The sequence below is a fragment of the Callithrix jacchus genome, chromosome 8, assembly GCF_049354715.1.
Source record: "Callithrix jacchus isolate 240 chromosome 8, calJac240_pri, whole genome shotgun sequence".
Lineage (NCBI taxonomy): Eukaryota > Metazoa > Chordata > Mammalia > Primates > Cebidae > Callithrix > Callithrix jacchus.
The window spans coordinates 104,953,627-104,968,043 of record NC_133509.1 but is presented as its reverse complement, the minus strand read 5'-3'; the positions used below and the strand labels follow the sequence as shown (position 1 = coordinate 104,968,043).

Here is a 14,417-nt window from a genome sequence, read left to right as displayed (position 1 = left end):
TCCTCACCTGACCTCCCAGGGTCCCAGACTTGTCAATGACCCAGGACCTCTGTAGATCACAGAGACATCTAAACTTATCAACATGAACTTCATACCTTCCCATAAACAAGCTGACTGCAAAGGATATTGCACATTTCAATCCTCCTCAGAGCTGAGCCTGTGCTAGGGACATCCACAACCACAGTGCTAACCAGTGACATTTCTTTTTATTCTTCTGTCTCACTGTCCAGTCTCATGATCCAGGGCTGGATACACTTAGCTAGGAGCTGCTCAAAGTTTGCTACATATGGCACTAAATTGAAACCTATTGTCATCCTTCAGAGACTTCACTCTCCCAAACTTACAGTTCTTCATCATGGGAATATGGAGTACTCAGTGTGGTACACTGAAGAATACAGGCCCTGAGCACCTCTGAATGAACCTTCTGCACCCCGCACTCCTTCTATCCTCTCTCTGTACCTCCAGAGACTTCCAGCTTCTCTTTTGCCACCACCCACAATTTCTCTTGACCTAGAATTTCTCCTCTCCAAAATGTCCTGCCTCAACTCTCAACGTCCCTACAACCTACACAAACCAGTCCCACTGGTCAATCTCCTTCCTGCTACTCTGTTCACTGTATCCCATCTGTACCGCATTCCCTTCTTATCCATGCCAGCCCCTTGCCTGGAACACCCAGACTCTGCCCCTCCATTTGCAAGATCCCACTCATGTACTGGATCTTCACAAAAGCTTTTCCCAGACCATGGTGATCTCTTTCTTCTGTAAATGTCTATAAGAACAGAGACCAGGTAATTGAACACATAAAGCTCTCTAAGAATTGCTGCTGCCTTGAGAGCAAAGGGTTACATCCCCAAACCTCCTTTCCATCCCCCAGAGAGCCTCACACAGTGCCAGGCACAGAGTGGGCATTTGTAAGTGCCAATAATTTACTGAAGGGACACTGCCAGTCTGACTATCTTTCTCAGCTGTGATTCCTGGGACTTGGCAGCTCCAAGGGTCTGTCCAGGCTGTGTTATTGTTGGACATCAGAAGACAGGCAGGAAACCTGAGAGAACAGAGGGCCCTTCCAGAAGTGGAGAGTGTACCAGTTCCTGGGAGGATCTGCATTTTTTAAAAGGTTAAAACAACCCAGTTTACACTGGGAAAAATTGAAATTAAAAAAGAAAATAATAATAATGAAACCTAAAGAAACATCCAACGTTAAGACCCTTCCCAAACCTGAAAATGAGTGGGAGAATGAAAGTCAGAAGTAGGGCAGGAGCTTACCATCTCCATCGAACACCGGCTGGGTCTCCATCGTGGGTGTCGGCTTAGACCCGTCATCTGAATTGAGGGTTAAGAAGAACCGAAAAGAGACTACCATTATTGAGGTAAATACTATCTACTCTCCAGCACTGTTGAATGGTTGGGGTTTGTACAAGGCCCGGCCAAGTCCCAGTGAAAAGACCAAAGGTAAAGAAACAAAAGAAGAAAAGTGCGAGAAGGAAAAGAGAACCACAGAGAGACAAAACAGTATAACAAATCCAGGTGTGTGTTCACCACCCCAAGGCAAGGAGCTGAGGCTTCATGGCTTTGGGGGACCGTTTCTCACAAATCGGAGGCTACCAATAGGACTCCGCCAGCCCTTGTTTCCACAGGAAAACTGGGAGGCAGTATCTCCCTCTCAGCCCTGAGTTACGGTCAGGTATGTTAGGATAAGGTTGGGAACCCTTATGGCATCAAATTCTGGTGTCCCCAGCTTCTTTCCTGCCCTAAGGCTACCAGCTCAGACCTTTTTCTAGTGGCCCTGATTGAAGAGCTTAAGGAAAACAAGAGACCTGTGTGCTATTCGCTTCCAAACTCCTGTTTCTCCACTGTCATCTGAAAAAAGATGAGAAGGCAGGAAGATCCATTCTCTCTCCAGCACACCGAACTGAAGAGAGTCAGGAATCATTAGAATACTTCTAACTGTGAAATAGCAAACACCCCAATTCCCAATAAGAGGGAGGGCAAACAAAATGGGAGAGGACGTGGGACTTTGCAGAAATCACCCTAGGCTTGCTTTGAAATTTGTGACATCGATGATTGGAGCAGGGAGCTCCCAGTAACAAAGTCCTGATGCTTATCATTCTAATAGTGTTTGCAAGAACCTCTGCAGGTCAGGAGTTAGTGCAGACTTTGTTTATTTACCCTCCAGGACTCTGAGTTCTTTCATCAGGGCCCCGAAAACCTTAGCTTAGAGCTGTGTCTCTCAACTTTTTTCCATTATCACTCAGGTAAGGAGCATTTTTAGGCAATTTTTTTTCCTAATCATCTCCCTAATGACATTTTCATAACTCAACTAAACTGTATATATATTTGTGCTTCATATGTAAAATGAGTCAGTGTTTTTCATCCCCTAAAAAATAATTTTACCTGCTTAGAGAAGGCTGGGAGCGGGTATCTTTGTCCCTCTTAAGAACACATAGTTTAGAGATTTCTCTTCATTTCTCTCTCCATCGGGGGAGGGAAGGAGAGCACTGTAGTCTCAGGTGGTTTGATGATTACACCATGTCCCTCTTCTCAAGACCCCTTAGAGGTCTTTTAGGATGGAACACTAAATTCTCTGAGAATTAACTATTTATGCATAATGCAAGTTCTCAGGTAGTCTCTGTGACGCCACTCAGATCATCAATAACGACAACCCTCTACCATTTGGAGCTCTCAGTACCTTTGGCCGACTTTCCTGCATCTTATTGGGGGAGGGAGAGAGAATATGGAGTCCTGATCTTCTTTTTGCATCAACATCTCACCCTTGGGATCTTAAAATTCAAGAGCTATGGAGACTCTGACCCTTGCTAGAGGCTGAGGCCAGCAGCTGAGCTGACAGTTGCATGACACATGACCCTGCTATTATTCTCATGTGCTGACATCAAGACCCAACTGTTGCAGGGGCCAACGTGATCCTGAATTATCTGACAATCATCCCAAGAAATGAGATGTGGCAGGAAGAAAAGAATATCTATGCTGGATATCTTATTTGCCTCAAACTAGGGTCCAAACAGGCATTTCTTCATGCCAAACTGTGAGTTTGATCTGGAAGTCATTGAGGGAGGACGAACACAGAACAGAGCCACACAATGTCATTTTTTTAATAGCATCACTTCCCCTGACTCTATTAACACCTCTTTCCATTGAATTCAATGAGCCACTGAATTGAGTCTTTTGGCAGCTGCAATGCACAGTTGGTTGTGCCTGCCGGATACAGAGTTCACCGTCTAAAGAGTCCAGCGCAGTGTATTCAGCCCCTCCACACAGGGTGGCTTCATTTTAGGAGTCTTACAGGCTGACAAAGGGAAAGTGAAAAATCAAACATTCCAAGAGGGACAATAGTGAGAACTCAAGTGCATGTGGCTTATGCAATATTTTAATATTCAATGTAGGCATTAAAATCCTCCCACATTACAAGAGCTGTATCTCTTCTTGAGCAAGATAACTGAAAACATTCTGTTTATTTCTCCCATCATCCAAATGAAAATCTTGGACTGCCCATCTGGCCCAGCCATCAGCAAAGAAGGTCTGCATTCAAGGAAGGCAAAGAACATTTTCTGGGAAAGCTTTGCACTTTTGCACATCAAGGACTTCCACCGGTTTCCCAGATGCAGTCAGAGAAGCCCATAAGGCATAAAGCCACGTGCAGGGAGGGAATCTTCCTGCAGGGTAGGGTCACTGAGGGTGAGGAGATACAGCTGCTCTGCCACAGGGAGGTCTTAAATGGAAATCTTTATGAGGTGAGAAAAGACAAGGTGCCCCGCTGCCAGGAGCCACCTGTGAAATCCAGCATGCTCAAAGGCTGGGAAGCCAAGCCAAAGCGTACAGCACCCTCTAACCATCATCTCCGGACACCTGGGCTTCTGGCTTCTGACCCAGCAAATAAGCGCACCTCTTCTACCAAACACAAGTCCAAGGCCTAGGTCCAAGGTCTACATCAGTTCTGCTTCCAGGCAAGCCCTGGATCAACACCAGGCCGCACACTGGGCCCTGGGGAGACAGCAAAGTTTCTATGTATGCTTCTGTCTCCCGGTCTCAAGGGGAGTCACACTCCAATTCCCCCTTTACATCGAATACATCTAACACTCTGGATAAGTTGAGTCCCTCCTTTTACTTCTCTGGATAGCAATATCCTCTTCTAAAATCGAAGGATGCCTGACTACAAAATTCTTGGACACTGTGTAGGTGTAAACATTTTAAAAGCATACCAAAGGGCATCTGTAAATTCATGAGGGCAAACCGTCTTATTTAACTGCTTACTTTTAAAACTGGGTTTACAAAATTAAAATCCTATCAAGGTTTTTTTAACTGGAAATAAGGTAAACCTTACAATTCAATAACAAGCAACCTTATTTAAATATAGACAATATATTTTAACAGACATTTCACCAGAGAAGATACAGATGGCTAATAAATACATGAAAAGATGCCCAACATCATTAATCATTAGGAAGGTACAAATTAAAACCAAAACCAGATACTTCTAAACAGTCACTAAAATGACTAAAATAAAAAGATAGACAATATTAAGTGTTGACAAGGATGTGGAAGAAATGGAACCCTTGTTCATTGCTGGTGAGAATGTGCAACTGGGCATCCACTTTGAAAAAGAATTTGGCAGTCTCTGTGAAATGCTAAACTTTTCAACCCCAAAATTCCACTCCTAGGAATCCATCTAGGAGAATAAAAACATGTATAGAAATATTCGCCACAGTATTATTCATTATAGCCTCAAACTGAAAACAATCCAAATGTCTATTAACTGGTGAATAGATAAATTGGTAGAATACTATTCAGCAATGAAAAGGAATGAATAACCAATACATGTGACAATTAGACGAAGACTCTCAAAAACATTATACTAACTGAAAAAATTCAGATGTAAATACCACATGTTGTAGGATTCCATTTATATGAAATGTCTAGTCAGGCTAAACCTATAGACACAGACAACAGATCTGAGGGTGTCTATGGCTAAGGGTACCAGCAGAAAATAACTGAATGGACTCAAGGTTTCTTTTGGGGGCGATGGAGACGTTCTCTGGTGACAGTTGTACAACACTATGAATTTATTAAATCCATTGGGTTGTACATTTACAACGGGTGAATTTTATGGTATGTAAACTATACTTCAATAAAGCTATTAAAACAAAAAGCGGGGTGTGCCAAAGTCATCACAAATAAATCATGAGGCGGCAGCAGCTAGATTATTTGAGTGGTCCTTAATTTGGGGAAAGACTCGTCTGTCTGTTTTAAAGAAAAATATATTTGAATCTGTATATGCATGTGATGATGTTTGGTGCATATTCTTCGTGATTCTTTTGTACCTCAGGGAATATTTCTCTTTAATGCCATAATAATCTTTCAGATTAAGGGGAAGAGGATAAACACTGGAAAAAAAAAAAAGCCAATTCAACGATTGTCCTTTTTCTTACAAGGAGGGAGAAAAAGGCAAATTTGGAAACATGAAAACAAACAAGGCAAACTGAAAGAATTCTCAAGGAGGATGTCAAGAGCAACAGTAATAATAGTATTACCACATTTTGCAACACTCAGTTCCTGGCAGGTAGATTTCCTTATCTATTCTCAGCACCAGCCAGGGCAGAGGGAAAAAACAGGCAGATAAAAAGAGAATTAAGTAACAATGCAAGTACGTGATTTGCTCAAGGTCCCAGAGGCAGCAAGCAGCTTTGGAAACCGCCTGGTCCCGGAGCCCTGGCATTTGGCCTCTGGAGACAACCCAGCCCCCAATCATGCCTTGTCCTTGCAGGTGCAGCCCCAGAAAGTTGCAGCCCCCGCATGGGCTCTGTGAGCCTATACAGACAGTGGGTTTGTGTGACAGCACAATTCCCTGCCCTGAGAGAAGGCCTGGCCCACGCACATACAGCTGGAAGTCACTTCGACCCCCGATGACACCGTTCAAAGCCTCCTCTGTTTGGTTTTTTGATTCCTGATTGACATTTGCTGGCGAGGAGAGATAAATGCCGGGCTGAGGACAATGTCGATTAGCTCGGACTATTCTCAGGGAAAGACTTTTCAGAATAACAAACAAAACGAAACAAAAACCCAAAAACATTGGTGTGCTTAAGGGACTGAATAGAGCCCAAGAGGTCCAGGGACGCAGGGCCAGGCCTTTCAAGGGGCTGGCAACTCCATTGAGGAGTTAATTGTTTGGGTGTACAATGAGTTTATTCTGGCCACATACAAAGAGCTTTCTCTTCCAGGTCCTTCAAAAGCAAATGTCTCAAAGGGGCCAGAGGAGGAATCTGTATTAATGGCATCTCTTGGGGTCTCTGAGACCGAGAAGCCTTGGAGAATGTGGAAAAAAGAAACCACATCCCCCATCCTGAGATGTGGAAGGTCTCTCAACAATCCCAAGTCCCCTTCAATTCTTGGGCCTTCCTCAAACCATGTCCATCACTGGTGACCCTCCCTCATATTCTTTCAGGCTGCCATTGTCCATCTTTTAAAAAGACATGGAGATAAACTTCAGCCTGGTAGAAGTGCTGGAAGGTTCTTATTGGAAGGGACCACATTTATTCCAGAGCCACCATCCCCCTTCAGACTCAGTGTGGAAGTGGAGACGACTCATTCTGGACATCATAAGAAGACAACTGTGCCTGTTTGCCAGAGTCCCTTACGAGTCTGCCCTGAATCACACCTGGAGGATGGATGGAATGCTAGGCCACCTCAACATTTCCTGAGATGCATGAGCCATGACCAGCGAGGCTCAGAAATGGATGGTGAACTGTCCTGATTCTGGTCTGTAAGAGCAAAAGTGGTCAGGTATTTCATGTTCTTTCCAAAGCAGGAGGTCAGTGTTTTTTTTTTTTTTCCATGTACTACCTGCATATTCCCTCCCAAAAGAAGTGAAAACAAGCTGAAAGCTGCCTTTCTGCAGGCAGTTCCCACATCCTCAAGCTCTACAGTCCCCTAAATAAGAACAAAAACAGAAGGCTGGGGAAAAGGCAGACCAGGGATGGAAGAGGAAGAGGAAGCACCAGCAGTGGAGGAGGCTGGTCAGGCCTGGGATCACACAGAAGACTCAGCTAATGTTTTTTTAACTTTTTATTTTGAAATGATTATAGATCACAGGAAACTTTTTATTTTGAAATGATTATAGATTCACAGGAAATTGCAAAGATAATATAGAGAGGTCCTGTGTACCCTTCACCCAGTTTCCCCCAATGATAACAGCTTTACAGTTAACATAATGATATAGGTAAGCCCTTATTTATCTAGGTGGCATAATTGTAGTACAAAATCCAAATCGGGACATTGATATTGATATAATCCATGGACCTTACTCAGATTCCACCAGTTTTACATGCACTCGTTTGTACATATCGTTCCCTGCAATTCTATCCAAGTGTAGACTCGGGTAATCACCACCACCATCAGCTTAGAACTCTTCTGTCAACACAAAGATCTTCTCTGTGCCACCCTTTACTGTCACACTTTCCCTTCTCCACCCCATTCCTCCACCTGGCAACCGCTAATCTGTTCTCCATCTCTATAATCCTGTCATTTCTAGACTGTTATGTAAATGGAATCATGCATTATATGACCTTTTGAAATGGGCTTTTTTCATGTTGCATAATGCCCTTGAGATCCATTCAAGCTGTGGTTGCATATATCAATAGTTCGTTCCTTTTTATTGCTGAGTATTTTTCCATAGTATAGATGGATAAGGGATTCCACCTTATTCACAGCAGATACCTTCCAAGACCCCCAGTGGATGCCTGCAACTACAGATAGTACTGGACTCTATATATCCTGTTTTTCCCCATACATACATACCTATGATACAGGTTCATTTATAAATTAGTCACAGTACAGATCAACAATAATAACTAATAATAAAATAGAACAATTATAACAACATACTTTTATAAAAGTTATGTGAATATCATCTCTCTCTCTCTCTCTCTAAATATCAAATTGTACTGTACTCATCCTTCTTCATTTTGCAATCTATCCACTCGATAGCAGAGGTGGCCCCACCCCAAGTGACAGGAAGGGAATGCTGGACAAAGCTATGATTCACATCCCAGGTGGGAGGGAGCAGGACAGTGCAAGATTGCATCACACTACTCAGAATGGCTCACTTAAATTTACAATTTTTTTTTTTTTGAGACAGAGTCTCTTTGTCACCAGACTGGAGTACAGTGCTGCGATCTCGGCTGACTGCAACCTCCGCCTCCCAGGTTCAAGCGATTCTCCTGCCTCAGCCTCTCTAGTAGCCAGGACTACCGGTGTGTGCCACCATGCCCAGCTAATTTTTGTAGTTTTAGTGGAGATGGAGTTTCACCATGTTGGTCAGGATGGTCTCGATCTCTTGACCTTGTGATCCACCCACCTCAGCCTCCTAAAGTGTTGGGATTACAGGCGTGAGCCACTGCACCTGGTCACAGATTGTTTATTTGTGAAATTTTTCATTGAATATTTTCAGACCATGGTTGACCACGGTTAGGGTAGTACTACTGTCCCACAATTTGTTTCACCCACTGAAGGACGTTTGGGTTTTTTTCTACTTTCAGCTATTACAGACAAAGCTACATCTTGTTCATGTACAGGTTTTCTTGTGTGGCCGTACATTTTCATTTCTCTGGAATAAATGTTCAGGAGTGCAAGCGCTAGATTATATGGTAAATGCATATTTGGTTGTTTTTCAGAAGCTTCCAAAGTGTTTTTCCAGTGTGGCTGTACCATGTTACATTCTTGCCAGCCATGTATAAGAGGTCCGGTTTCTCGGCAGCCTCATATCATTTGGTGTTGGTACTGATTTTTATTTCAGCTCTCCTAATAACCATGTAGTGACATCCTGCCAGGGAGTTATTTCGCATTTCCTGTGGCTCATGATGCTGAGCCTCTTCTTGTGTGTGTATTTGCCCTCTGTTTGTCTGCCTTGGTGAAATGTCTATTTGTGCATTTGGCCGTTTTCTTTTCTTTCTTTCTTTTTTTTTTGAGACAGGGTCTCACTGTCACCCAGGTTGGAGTGATGATCCCACACACTGCACCCTCCACCTCCCAGGTTCAAGCGATTCTTCTGCTCAGCCTCCCGAGTAGCTGTGATTTCAGATGTGCACCACCATGCCTGGCTAATTTTTGGGTTGTTTGTTTGTTTGTTTGTTTGTTTGTTTGTTTGTTTGTTTGAAACAGAGTCTCACTCTGTCACCCAGGCTGGAGTGAAGTGGTACGATCTTGGCTCACTGTAACCTCCACCTCCAGGGTTCAAGTGATTTTCTTGCCTCAGCCTCCTGAGTAGCTGGGATTAAAGGTGCCCAGCTAATTTTTGTATTTTGTTTTTTTTTTTAGTATTTAGAGTTGGGGTTTCACCATGTTGGCTAGGCTTGTCTTAAACCCCCGGCCTCTGGGATTACAGGTGTGGGCAACCGTGCCACAGCTCCAGTTTCTAATTTAAACTGTGTTTTAATTGCTGAGCTTTAAGAGTTTATATATTCTAGATATGAGTCCTATGTTGGATATATAGTTTGTAAATATTTTTCCCAGGCTATAAGTTCTTTTTTTAATTATCTGCCAGCATTTTCTGCAGAGTAAATTTTAAAGTTCAATTTATATATATTATTTTATCTTTTAGATCATGGTTTTGGTGGTGAAGATTTTCTTCTGTTTTCTTAAAAGTTTTAATAGCTTCACATTTTACATTTAAGTCTATGATCCATTTTGAATTAATTTTTGGATCAGGTCTGAGGTTTAGGTTGAGGCTTTGGGGTTGATTTGTTGATTTTCTTTGTTTAGTCTGTGGATCCAGTTGTAGAGCACCATTTGTTTCTGGGTCTGTTTCTGGGTCCTCTATTCTGTTCCATTGATTTATACGTCTGTTCCTCCACGAATACCACACTGTCTTTTGAACTCTAGCTTTATACATCTTAAAATCAGGTTAAATGGGCTGGGTGTGGTGATTGATGCCAGGCACAGTGGCTCATGCCCGTAATCCCAGCATTCTCGGAGGCGAAGGCGGGCACATCACCTTGTGATCGGAAGTTTGAGACCAGCTTGACCAACATGGAGAAACCCTGTCTCTATCAAAAATACAAAAAATTAGCCGGGCGTGGTGGCGCATGCCTGTAATCACAGCTACTCAGGAGGCCGAGGCAGGACAGTTGCTTGAACCTGGGAGGCGGAGGTTGCAGTGAGCCAAGGCCCCACCATTACACTCCAGCCTGGGCAACAAGAGCAAAACTCTTGTCTCAAAAAAAAAAAAAAAAAATCAGGTAAAATGATTCCTCCCACTTTTCCTTTTTAAAAATTGTTTCAGCTATTCTAGTTCCATTGCCTTTGGTACAAACTTAAGACTAAGCAGCCCTTGACTCTCACATCTTTCTTTCTGCAGGTACAGGATCGGCACAATGGTACCTGGGAGCGACAGTTCCTCGGCCTTCACCACATGAGCTCTGTGGCCCTCTGAGCTGGAGACAAGGGGTCAGAGGCAGGCCCAAGGCCTGTTCACCTGTGTGCCCATATCCCTGCCTCTCTCTAAGCTGCTGTGACACACTGGAACTTAGTCAGGGAGCAGAGAGCAAATAAACACATTCTCATTGGCCTGATCAGCTCTGAGCCCCCTCTCCTGGACTTCAGGGGCCCCACAAAGACACTAGTAAGAGGGCTCGGGATCCTGGCAGTGGGCTTTGCTCAGCTCAGGCAACCCCCTCCTAGGGGCTTTCCTTAGAGGCTCTGGCTAGAAGAGCTACCCTGCAGGGCTATTTGGAGGGGCCACCTGCCTTCCCTCCCCCACAGAGGTGGTAACTTCCCTGAGCTTACAGAAGCCTGTGGCTTCCCTGGGAGGCTTTTCCTCCACCTGATGACAAATAACCTCCATCATCAAAGGCTAAGAACCATTAGAATGTGAGCTCCATGAAGTGAGGCCTGGAATCTTACTGTTACACTCATCCGTGGGCCCTGAGTGATGATAACAAGCCTGACATTTAGTAAGTTCTCCAGTAAATATTTGCTGAGTAAAAGAACCAAGCCTAAAATATCAATGATTACTAACACCACCAGGGAGTCAAATGAATCTATGTCTAAGAGGCTTTTCACAGATCCCTAAATCTTATTTTCTCTCCAATCCTCGGAGAGGAGGATATGGCAGGAAATCAAACTCTCAGTCTAGTGCTGTTCATGCGTAAACTTCTCTTTGGAGACCCTGGAAGACGGGCCAAAATGGAGGGGGTTGAGTAGATGGAGCCAAATTGGCGGAGCAGTTAGCTGTGGGAAGGAGGGAGACACGGTATATGTGTGAGCACACAAGCGCCAGCCTTCTGAAACTGACCTCTGCGAAGCTGGTATACGAACATTCCAGGCTTGGTGGAGGCGCCTCGGAGAACCAGAAAGCAAAAGAGCTGCCTCTCTCGGGCTTGGAGCTGCTCAGGCACCATTCTGTTTCAGCAGGCACAGAATCAGAGCAAATGCTCCTCCACCAGGAAAAGCCGCGTGAGCATACACCAACACGATAGAGGTTGTCAGCTGCCCGTCTCCAACCAAACCCAGCCCAATGGCAATGCTACGAGATCAGCTACAGACTCAGTCTCCCACACCCCCGTGGGTGCTAGGGGAAGAGAAAAAAGAGGTAGCAGGGAAGAGGTTTAAGTCACGTGAGCAGGAGTGACGTTTCACATGTGGAATGTCCCTCAACAGCCAGCCCAACAGGGCTCTGCCAGCCTCGAGGCAATGAATCACCTCTCCTTCAGGTGTGCTGGGGCCACACAGTCCCCTTCATCTGGGATGTCTGCAGCCATTGCCCCTGTCCTAAGCCTGCCCCTCAGAGCTGCTACATCCATTGCTTGAGCGACAAGGTCTCCAAGTGGGCAACAACCTGTAGACCCAGATCTAAAAATAGAGACACAGACAGGGATCTTGGAGAAATAAATATGACTCACTCTTTACTTGGAGCCCATACTATGGAACACCCAGTGGGAGATTTTTTTTTAACTCTGCAAATTAAAGGTGGGTTGGATTTTCAAAGTTCTGCCCCTCTTCAAGACTAGCTTGACAAATACAGAAGCCCTTGCAGAAAAGTTTAGCAGAGTTTGTGAGTGGTTTTATTTTTCTCTTACTTTCCTTAAACAACTAACTCCCAGACTTCTTATGGGGAAAAAAAGCAAACCACAGAAAATTCCTGGTGACGCTAAACTTTCATTTGCCATTTATCACAGCATCCCCCCCACGGCCTCCGATGTTCTGGGCACTCAGAAGACAAAAGCTCCCAAAGAACTGCCAGAAATCATTTCACAAGTGCTTTCCCATATTCTTTCATTTAATCTCTCTTCACCACCACCCCCCTTCACCCCACCAGAGGCTAAAAACTTCCCTTCTTGCTCCTCACAAGCAATGAAGGGCAGGGCCAGGCCCTGAACCTGTGTTCAGTTATCCTGGAAGCTAACTGGATAGCTTCCATTTCCTTTGGATGACTCCAATGGAAACCAAAATTTTATCTCTACTTCCTCAGCCTTCGACTGTTGTAGCAGCATGTTTTCAGTGCTAAAGGGGCTGTGTGGGGCCCTCTTCCTCTTTTCTGATATTCCTCTGTAGCATCCATAAAACACATGTGAATGCACGTGTGCACCGTCACACACACACACATGCACACACACACACACACGTCTCTCTTTAAGGGCCAGGACCAAAGGAGAAGAAGGGGAGGGGGCAGCCAGGGAGGGGGCAGCCAGGATGGGATTGCCCCAGATCAATGGATATTTGAAACTCAAACACATGGTCCAGGACCTACACTGCACGTGTTAATTACCACACATGTGCCCATAAAGGAGTCCGTTAAACACAAGGGGCCCAAAGAACAGAGTGAGGAAAGGACATTCCAAGGGATTAAGTAAATAGTCTGAAGTTTTGACCCTACTCCCCTCCTGGAGCACGTGCATCTGGGTAAGATAACAGTGCCTCCCCCTCCTTCCCCCACTTCTTCCCTGGGGCCCCACACCTGCAGACCCAGGAGCCACAGCCACCCAGGCCTCCTGTCTCGGGCCAAACGGCTGTGACCTGCTACCACCCAGCCTTTCTCCCTCCTCCCTTCCTCCTGCTATCTGTCTGGGCCTCCTCCCCTAGCCTCCTTCTGCTCTGCCTTTCTCCTCCTCTCCTTCAGAGAACTAATTCCTGGCTGGCAACCAGACTCTCTGTGGTCACACAATACATCTTTTCATTCCTTCCAGCCTGTGAGGGACAGCCGATCCCTCCCAGCCCAGTCAGTGGAGGATATCCAAAAAGGCAAGAGGCTAGGGAAAGAGAGGGCTGGGTCCTGTCCTTGCCCTGTCTTCCCCCACCACTCATGCCTCCAGACCTCTGGCCCCATCTCCTTTCTGGCCATACCCCTCACCCTGCAGAAAGGTGCAGACCTAGCACCTCTTTGCAGTAGGCCTCAGGAAAATAGATGCCTCCTAGGAGAACCCATGTGCAGGCACAAGCTCAGACAAGGGGCCTTTGTGTCTTCCCACCTGCTGCCCTCCAGAGCACATTCCATTCTTAAGTGGCAGCTGAAAGAGGAACCTTGGCTGGTCGACACAGGATATTACGAATGCCCTCTCGCACCCTGTCCCCATTCAAACTCCAGCTTCCTGGACAGGTGTGGCTTCAGGTGTGGCTTCATACAGGTGGCCCAAACCTGCTCTTCACTGCATTACCCAAAGCAGACAAAGAGGATCTAAATCAGATCATCCAAAGTACAGGGAAAGAGAGGCCGCTGAATAGAGTTTAAGACTTTAAGACTCCGGAGGAGAATGAGTGCTAGCATTCCCCACCAGGGCCTTGTCCTGACCTTTGCACCAAGGAGGAAGCCTCTGCAGAACCATCTGGGAGGAAGGGACTCATCTAGGTCAAGGGAGTAAAGAGCTTATCCCTCTGAGATGAGGCTTCAGATTCTCCCCCCCCATTTCCTGCATCACCCCTGGAGGAATCAGGCTCCTCTACTCTCTTTTGGCTCTGGAAGCTGATCCAAGAGCTAAAAAGGAACAAAAGGTGCTCATTGCTTGACTGTGAAAGGAAACGAAGGGTGCTCACTGTTGACTATAAACTGACATTCCCAGCCACCACCCCCCAACTCCAACTCTTCCAGCTTGACCAGTGAGAGCCTGGCATGACCCTGAGTCTGTCTCTCATTGTTATCCACAGGGTGCAAAGCCACATCCACCTGGAAAGCATTTCTTTGTCCAGTTTAAGAACAAAATTCCATGGGTGGCAGCTGTGTAGTGTGTGTGCTTTATTCAGCATCATACACTCAGCTCCCTTTGGAGGAGGGGAATCTGGGTGGTCAGTTTTGCATGACTGCCAATTTCTCTTTCCTACCACCAGGAACTTATGCCCAGGAATAAAGGTGACGTTCCTGAAGACTTCTACTGCAACAAGCAACACTAAAAACAGTGCGGGCCTGCCGACCCAGC

The 14,417-nt window shown here is 45.4% G+C and overlaps 1 protein-coding gene across 6 annotated transcripts in view; it reads right to left on the bottom strand.

Annotated features, from left to right (window-relative positions):
* SMOC1 (SPARC related modular calcium binding 1) overlaps window positions 1-14,417 on the bottom strand; it is a 158,068-nt gene that overhangs the window by 48,688 nt on the left and 94,963 nt on the right. For 3 of the 6 annotated variants that reach the window (XM_035260837.3, XM_035260835.3, XM_035260836.3), the window contains exon 6: window positions 1,267-1,356. In XM_035260837.3, coding sequence (XP_035116728.1) covers window positions 1,267-1,356 — 90 coding nt within the window. The remainder of the gene's footprint in view (window positions 1-1,266; window positions 1,357-14,417) is intronic. The other 3 variants (XM_035260841.3, XM_035260839.3, XM_035260840.3) reach the window with 1 other exon arrangement.